The sequence below is a fragment of the Arachis ipaensis genome, chromosome B10 (genome assembly GCF_000816755.2).
Source record: "Arachis ipaensis cultivar K30076 chromosome B10, Araip1.1, whole genome shotgun sequence".
NCBI classification, from domain to species: domain Eukaryota; kingdom Viridiplantae; phylum Streptophyta; class Magnoliopsida; order Fabales; family Fabaceae; genus Arachis; species Arachis ipaensis.
The window spans coordinates 5,518,816-5,528,243 of NC_029794.2; the positions used below are offsets into that span (position 1 = coordinate 5,518,816).

Sequence of the window (9,428 nt, forward strand, 5' to 3'; positions counted from 1 at the left end):
TATCATAATGAGCTGAACTCCTCCATTATTCTGTAATTCTGTTAATAATACTTTTTCAAGTTCGAGAAATCTCTGCTACAGAAGAGGGAGACGTCTGTCCTGGTTAACTCTAAATCCAAAAGCGATTTTGAAGAAGGATCCCTATTTCCATGATTGTTATGCTGATGGCTAACCGACTCCATTAAACCTACCCAAGAACGGCAATTACGTGAAGAGCGGCGCAGTCAAAGCACATAATACATAGCAGTTACAAACTTACAATAAATTCGTTATTCAAAATGTAATTAAAATTTGAAGTTAATTGGTATATAATATTATAAATATAAAACTAAGAAAAATTTTATTTATATAAGAATGAGTCTAATAAATAATTATTCTATTTAATATATAATTAAAAATATATATTTTTTTATGTGAATTTTTTTATTAAACTTCTTTTTCTTTTGCAAGAATAATTAAAATATCATCAAAATATGATAAAAGTTAACATAAATATTTAACTTTATTTTTTATTTGGTTCAAATTTGGTCAGTAATAAAATATGACATATATATACATATTTATACATATAGAAATTGGAGTCATACAATATAAATTATTTAACATAACCTACCTTATCATACATATGAATATATGAAATATAAATACATAAAATATTTAAAATATAGATCTTGTGAAAAACGATTTTGAGAAACAAATATATTGTGTGAAAAAAAATCAGTACTAATTTTTCTATTAACTCTTATTTAAAACAGATTAATTAGATATGTAACACACTTAATTTTATCTTTTTACTAATTGCTCAACAGATACTACGGTGTTTGTTTTATCATTTTTTTATTGAATTTAAAAAATTAATTTTATATTTTTAGTTTTAAAATTATAAATTTAATATTAATAATTAAAAATAAATTATAAAAATAAAATATTTTAAATTCTTTAACATGTAAAATATATAAAATAAATAAAAGTAAGCTATGTCACCAAAAAATAGAAAAATAAAAATAAATTACTAAAAATATTTTCAAGAATCTAAGTGCCAACAAAAATAATAAAAATATCACCAACAATTTTAAGGTCGTGATGAAAATAATCAAACGTTAATAAATTTGTCTCAATTAAAAATACAATTGTGATGAAAAACAATCAGGCACATGTGTAACATGTGAAAATAGCATATTATTTAAATCTTTAGGCATAATCATACTTTAATTTTTCAAAAGGATGAAAGACTTTTTTTAATATTATTAAAAGTTAATATTCTAGGATTAATATTAAACGGACTAAAATGCTCTTTTATGTTTAAATTTTTTTATTATATTATAAATTAAAATTTGAATTTAATTGTAAAAAGACTAAAATATTCACTAAATTAAAAAATTAATTCATCTTGTTTGATTGTATTAGAAATTAAAAGTTCAAATTTAATTAAAAAAAAACCTTAATTACACTTTTAGTTCATTTAAAAAAATCAAAATACCTTCTTTATAACTCAAACAAAGTTAAACTTTAAGAAAAATTTAAAGTCTTTTTTAGTAGATTCTATTTTAAGAGACTAAAAGATCCTTGTAGTATTAGTTTAAAAACAAAAAATGTCCTTATAATTCATATTTAAAGTATAAGTAAATAGTAAAATTAGTCCTTAAAAGATTACTTGTTTTTTAAATTGGTCTTCAAAAATTTTTTATTAATCAGACTCGTTCTTTAAAGATTTTAAATTATTCATAGTAGTCATTTCGTCACTTTCTTTGTTGATGGGTCAAAATTTGCTAATGTGACACGTTAAGTATCACCACAACACACACCTAAAGGTGCGTTTGTTTACAGCCACGAGACATTGAGACAGAAACACGGAGACACAAAATCGTGTTTGACAGATGAGACATGAACAGAGACATTGTATTAAGAGACACTGAATTAGTGTATTTTGTATTCATCCAATCAGAAAAGATACAAAGACACTGATAAGAGACACAACTTATTTTTTTTTATTTTTTCTTTCATTATTCTTGTTAATTTTTAATAATTATAACTCTTATTATTATATCTTTTTTCCTAATTTTTTTGAATGAAAAAATTGATAATAAATTAGACTTTCATAATTTGTTCTAGTTTATCACCAAATAAAATATAAGAACACTAATTTATGTGTTTCTGTCCTTTCTGTCTGGTTCTCAGTATCTTGTTTTGTCCAGTTTTCAAAATTAAATTTTTGTGTTTTAAATTAGAGTTTCATTTTTGTTTCAATTTCTGTCTCTCACTTTGCACCAAATAAAATACTGAGATTTATTTCAGTCTCTGTCTCTTAGTTTCTGTCTCTCAGTCTCAGTCTTTCAGTCTCTGTCTCTCCACCAAACGCTAAGAGTTTTAATTGACTATTAACATTATAAATTTATGAAATTTGATCAAATCAAAGTTTAATTGAGGGGAGAACTTGGGTAGCGTTTGGTGAAGAGACAGAGACAGAAAGACTGAGACTGAAAGACAGAGACTAAGAGACAGAGATTGAAATAAATCTCAGTATTCTGTTTGGTGCAAAGTGGGAGACAGAAATTGAAACAAGAATGAAACTCTAATTTAATTTGTATAAAGGGTAAAATTGAAATTAATTAATTGAAATGAGGATATTTTAGATATAAAATGTTATTAAAGTTTCAGTCTCCATCTCTAAAAATTTTAGTCCCCTGTGTCCCTACTTTTTGGAGGTACTGAAATACTGAAATTTTAGGGATAGAGACAGAAATTTTAGTACCAGTCTCTGAACTAACAAACAAGATACTGAGTCTCAGTCTCCCAGTCTCTGTCTCAATACCTCAAAACAAACGCTACCTTGAAGTATTAGAATTCCTCAATTTGGGGTTCATTTGATCTAATTTCATTAACTAATAATGGTAATAGTCGATTAAAACTACTAGGTGTGTGTTGTTATGTTATTTAACGTACTACATCAACAAATTCTGACACCGATAACAATGAAAGTGATAGAATGACTAACATGATTAATTTAAAATCTTTAAAGAACGAATTTAATTAAAAAAATCTTTCAAAAATCAAATTAAAAAACGAGTGATCTTTTACGAATTAATTTGACTATTTGCTCTTTAAAATACTAAAATATATTTTACACATTAATTTTAAAATACTAAATGTAGAAAAAATGATCATATTTATTTATTATCGCTATAGTATTATATAAAGCGTTTTGGAGAGTTTAACCATCCATTGGTCATATTTTTGGGATAATCCGGGGCGCAACATATGTAAGTTTGGATTGCCAATTGAATCAATCATAATTTTACTGTACGATAGTATCATATGGATGCCCCATAATTACGTTTAAGCTCTCCACAATGAAAAACAAACTGATGATCTTTCTCTTTCACATACACACATCTATCGATATACTAAACTTTAACATATAGTATAAATATTTTAAGAGGGTAAACCTAATATAGATTATTATAAATAAAGTTGCCTGTTATTTCATGGAAAGAGGATTGAGCTCACCAAATATAATGAAGGAAAAACAACTATATAAAGAACATCTTACAGTTTATTCAGTAGAAAGATCTGAGTGTATCAAAATGAAAATGAAACAGAAATAGGGGTGGCAATGGGGCGGGTAGGGAAGAGTTTTTGCTCTACCCAATCCCGCCCTACCCTACAATAACTCGCATAGAACTTGCTCCGCTCCTACCTGCGGGTAGTAAAAAATTAAACCCTAATCCGCCCTGTCCCTACTTGTCCCCAGTGTAATCAAATTTTTTATATTCAGAGTTACAAGAAATAAAAGAAAGTTAATGCTACTATGCAACATCAGAATATTATGAATAATAATGTGTTGCATATACTTGCCTTGTAACCTTTTGGTGCTACTGTAAGAACACACACCGTGAGATAGCCATTGGTGAGTCCCAAGAATGAGGTGAGTAGGATCATCCATCCCTGGTCACCATATTTTGCTGTAAAGTAGAATGCTGGGATCAGCAAGAATCTCGAAAGAACTGCTATTAGCAGGCCCTTTCTGGATTCCAACTTGAGGCATTTTACAAGGGGTATGTATCTTGATATCAGATCCATCACATTATACATTGCAATCAAAACAATTGCATACCTACAAAGATCACGAACAAAATTAAATTGTGAACTCTTCTACCTATCAATTTCATTGGTTAGTCCATGTGATAAAACAGTAAGACACAAAAAAGCAACTGTAATTTAATGCCAACTAGAAAAAGCAACTGGATTAGCAGAACACTAGGCTTAAATGGGCAATTACCATGCTCCTAATTTGTGTGATCCAGTATCTTCATACAGGAATCCCGGGAAGATTGACAGTGTTAGTACGTATATAAGAAATAAATCAGCTGCATAATCAAGGTTCTCAAGCAATAATTGTTTGTTTCCCAATCGCATTTGTTCTTTGATATCTTGTGATTCCTACAGAAGTGATAAAACCGTTAGAGAAACATAATAGCATTATTTCCTAGAGAATAATGAATGATCATGTTGAAAAAATTATGTTACTTGATCGTTTGGCATTGTTTGAATACCAGCAGCAGCAAGGTCAGCTGAAACAGTTTTTGATCCTTCTGAGGCTGCCTTTGCACGGTAATGTTTCACTATGGGCAATTTGGTGAAGTAGATTGCGTAGAGGAATATACACAGAAACTCGATGAATGTGGAGATCGCAAGGAACAGGACTGCAAGACATAAGAAACCAATCCTTTTAATTTTGAAAAACAAGACAAAACAAAAGTTTTTCTAGAGCAACATGGACTGCAATACTAACTGATAATTGATACATACTAGAACAAAACATAATATTCTTACATGATCAAGGGGAAACAATTAATCAATTACAAGAAACCAATATGTATGATCTTTGTAAAATAAGAATAACATACTAGCTCCCTTGCGAAGTCCATTATGAGATTTCTCAAATGCTAACTTGGTCAGTATTCTTAGAATAGAAGTTAGAGCCCCAGATGCAGCCAAACCAGCAAAGTAGGACTGCAAAAATGTTTAAATGATATTCAGTAAAAAGTGATAGAAGGCCCAAACCAGCAACTGTAGGTCCCCAATGGATATATACATACACACAGACATTTTTTAAAAGGAGCATTAAGGACAATGCTGAAAAGCATTCAAGAAATCAAATACAGGACCAACCTGGATAAACTCTGGGCACATAAAACACAGGTCTCCTACCATGCCACCTTCAACATGAGCATCTGCTATTCCAAAACAAGCAGCTAGCAAACATATACCAATATAGGGTCCAATTCCACCTTTCCCGGATGTTGCTAGATCCAACTGTCAAAAGTTTTTTTTAATCCAAGTGAGCCAAGGAATATATATCACATCTCGCATATGAATTACCAACATCAGAAATTACAATTCAAGGAATTTGAAATGGCGTACTTACAATAAGCACAGCAAAAGTACTTGCAAAGAAAAGTATGAATCCAGCCAAATTCCGCAATCTAGTATTGATCCTTGACTCGTAGTATGACATTATGAGCAGTGTTCCAATTGCAAATGGTTGATAAACCAAGGTAAGTACCCTTGCAGGATGATATTTCTTCAGTTCAAAAGAATACTTCAGTTAGAAAAACTAATTTCCCCAAACCTTTTAGTAGACAAATTGTCACAGACAATTTCAAGTACACATATAATGAAAAGTGATAAATCATGAGTTTGCACAGGAAATCACTAGCCTATTGCATCATTTAGCTGCATTTTTCAGACAGGGTTTACTTAGTCATTGCACCAAAATTTTGGCTTCTTCCTCTCAACTATAACTATTGTAACTTCACTCAATACATACTTCAGGAATATTTGCTCAATCACCAGAAGATCTTTCATCCTTGCCCCTTCTTTGTAGGAGAACCATTTATTTATTCTTACACAGGAACTTTATAAAGTCAGAGTGAGAAATCGAAAGACCATCAGTTACTTACAGGGAAGACACTGTAATAATAATCTCCTATTGTCAGCATGCTGTTCCAAGAGACTAGGGACCCAAGTCCAAGAATGAAGCAAACTGCCATCGCTTTTTGTTTCCCCTGTTGTATCAATCAATTCAAAACTTTAAGATATGACAACAAACTTTGTTTTTGAGAAATATTATGCATGCTAGTAATTTGAAAATAAGACAAGGCACTTACTTCAAGCCTTCTTGGTTCTTCATTTTCATCACTGGTAACCATGGCCGTTCCACTTCAAAAAGAATCCATCAAGCATTATCAATATTAAGCAACGATACTATTATTGCTTAGAAATTTGACTCCCTTGCATGAGTATATTTTGATTAAGTACTTGAATAGTATTCGGCGATAAAAATTTGAGAAATATTAGACTAAAGTACAAAACCAACAATGCAACTTAAATATTTTGGCACGAATCGGTTAGTAATGAGGCTTTTGAATAGTCTGCATGAGATCATAGATCCAGATTTTACTGCCACTAATATAATGCAGTGAAAAAGAAGATAAAAATGCTTATTTTTGAAGCGGTGGACGAAGAATAGACACAGCCACCTTGTATCTATTTCTCTCCTCTGTAATCTTGGTTTTATCATTATTTTTGCTTTCTTTTTCAATTATTTCTTGACTCTAGTTGGTGCATACAATATATCTCGATATACCAGCACAAATACCGTGGAAGTTTAACATTGAAGTCCCAAATTTGAATCTTTTTTTCTTTTAGAGGACATAAATGCAGCACTTACTCTCTCAAGAGTTGAGTATGAGGTCCATTAATTTGTAGCAAATTCATTTCAATACTTTGGAATCCACAAAAAATAATTTTTAATTATCCCAAGATGTCAAAATTAGTGTTCTCTTCTATGTAAAAAGTTGTTCATAACATGAAACTGCCACAAGAAGCTCCCTGAAGAAAGATAGAGTACGTACATACATGGGCTAAGCCAGCACAATCAAAACACAAAAAAAATCCATGATTCAAGATCCTAATCATAAAAATATGCAGCTTTATTGATCCAACACTTTTTCTATTTACCTTGTCTATTTCATATGAATGACTTAGTTACTACTATACTTAATAAGCATGGTACAATGCAGATGAAAGAGTACAAAATAACTTCATGTACATACGTACCTACTAGTATTTGCTGTCATAGTAGATGTAGGAGGCAAACACCATTTGGTGCTTAGGTATCAGATAGACTCAGATTATTTAGAAAATCTTACTGATCTGATGATGATGTTGGTGTCATAGTGCCACTGCATCCTTAAGAAGGGATCTGTTTTGTGTCGGATCTGTTTTGTGTCCCAATCATCATCTTCGTTATCCCCAACTTTGTCCTTGAAGCAAAATTGGAATATCCTTGAATCAAATTTTCCTTTATTTCAAAGTTGATATGTAATCATTATTATATTATCATAATAAATTCGAAAGTCACCCCTAAACAAACCCTAAATCTAAACAGTTGTCAAACTATACAATAAATTATATTTCGCAAGTTTCTTAAGTGTCTTCTTCAAGTGATAATGATTATGTTGACCTAATGATTTAAGACTTTATAATCAAAAGGTAACTACGCGTACGTCAGAAACGAGCTTAATAATTTATAAATCAAGCAAAACAAAATTATTTTAAAAGAAAAAAATATATTTAGTCGGAAATGATGTATGCTTACTATTGAATTCACTAACTTCAGAAATTTATTAAAAAATTTAAAATTTAAAATTCTGTTAATTTGTTAACGTAATTTAAAATTTAAAATTCTGTTAATATAAACTTTTGAGAGAGATTGATTCAATAATTACCATTTATGGAGAAGTGGTGGCGCGTGGAAGGAAGAAGGTGCGCACATCTGTGAAGCCCCAAAACGGAAGAATGATTCAATAGATTTGTCTCTGCTACTGCGAATTGGGCAACAGGGTTAGATTAGGGTGCGGACGAATGAAGAAGGGATTTTGCTATAGGGTGACGATAATGTGACGGAGATTTTTTTGTTTTCTTTGGTTTCTCTTCTAGTCTAACTTCTCTCTCAAAATTAGCTCCAGTTTACTCTTCCAACCACACATGGTGAATCCATTTTTTGTTATGAAAAAGCTCACGCCTTGCAAATTAATTAGTGGTTGATTTTCATAGTAACGATGCGCTAAGTGCTATCATTTAGTCATATATAAGGGTTAATCACTTGTTACTAACGAATTATTATTTGGTGAGTACTCCCATGAAAATATTATAATTGTCTTCATGTGATGATTTTTCTTTTTGACCCTTAGATGATGGAGTGTAGGGTTAGATTTTGATATGTTATAAAAGTGTTATTTTTATTTAAAGTGTGGCCAAATCAATAAATCACACTTTTATACAAAGCATCTTCATAAAAAGATATTTTTTGCATCTTCATTTGAGTAGCTCCCTTATTATTTAGAGTAGTGATATTATCACTTTTAAATTTAATATTGTCACTTTTTGTGTGTGTAATTTTTTAAATGATTTTTTTATTTTTTTATGTTTTTTTAAAGTTATAAGAAATTTATTTTCATTAGGAATAATTGAGAATAATGTAATAAAAGAATGACATTATCAAAAATAAATAACTAATAACATGACATCTATTTCTTGTTATTTACTTTTTCTAATTTTTTATTTATAAAAATATATACTAGTTCTTCTAAAAGTTAAATAATACTATCTTCAAATATATTTATATTGTACATTTCTTTATAGTTCTATGTTGATTCTATTATAAATTGAATTCAATTGACTATTAGTATTACGTTTAAAAAATTGCAAATGTTTCTTTGAACATACATGTTTTTTTTATGGCAACTACTCAAACGAAGATGCTAAAAACATATTTTTATAAAGATTTTTGTGTTAAAAGTGTACTTTGTTTGTTTAGCCATACTTTAAAAAAAATAACACTTTTGTAACACATTAAAATCAAACCATACATTTCATCATCTAACGATAAAAAAGAAGTATCTTCATATGAAGACAATAGTAAAATCTTCATGGTAATATCCACATTTTTTTATAGGAAAAGTCTAGAGGGCCAGCAACTTTGTTGAATTCTAACCAGCATGTAACCAGCAAAGAAAAGTGAGCCATTGGATGAAATCTCACACCATTAAAACCATCTTGATGGCTATTTGATGGCTACAAATTACAAAAGTTGCTGCCCCTAGCATTCCTCTTTTTTATAACATGATTTAATCTCAAAACCATTAGAAAGAACAACAAATTTGTTGATTTTATAAACGTGACAGGAGCAAATACAAACATGATACATCAATAAATGTGAAGTATAATATTACACATTACTTATTCTGAAAAGTGGTTATACTTATACATTTCCTAAGTCTCCCCTAAAGAAAGATTGCAGCAAAAATTCTCTCCTTGCTAAACAAAAAGGCATATATATACATATATATACATGAAAAGCT

The 9,428-nt window shown here is 29.8% G+C and overlaps 1 protein-coding gene across 2 annotated transcripts in view; it reads right to left on the minus strand.

Annotated features, from left to right (window-relative positions):
* LOC107623740 (equilibrative nucleotide transporter 3) overlaps positions 1-8,130 on the minus strand; it is a 12,014-nt gene extending 3,884 nt beyond the window's left edge. The window contains exons 1-10 of one of the 2 annotated variants that reach the window (XM_016326100.2): positions 7,794-8,130; positions 7,123-7,328; positions 6,171-6,222; positions 5,964-6,068; positions 5,429-5,584; positions 5,173-5,316; positions 4,908-5,013; positions 4,528-4,703; positions 4,280-4,440; positions 3,856-4,114 (exon numbers count right to left, since the gene is read on the minus strand). In XM_016326100.2, the coding sequence (XP_016181586.1) occupies positions 3,856-4,114; positions 4,280-4,440; positions 4,528-4,703; positions 4,908-5,013; positions 5,173-5,316; positions 5,429-5,584; positions 5,964-6,068; positions 6,171-6,222; positions 7,123-7,142 (1,179 nt within the window). In that variant the 5' untranslated portion in view covers positions 7,143-7,328; positions 7,794-8,130. Of the gene's footprint in view, positions 1-3,855; positions 4,115-4,279; positions 4,441-4,527; positions 4,704-4,907; positions 5,014-5,172; positions 5,317-5,428; positions 5,585-5,963; positions 6,069-6,170; positions 6,223-7,122; positions 7,367-7,793 lie in introns of both variants that reach the window. The other variant, XM_016326099.2, reaches the window with a different exon arrangement.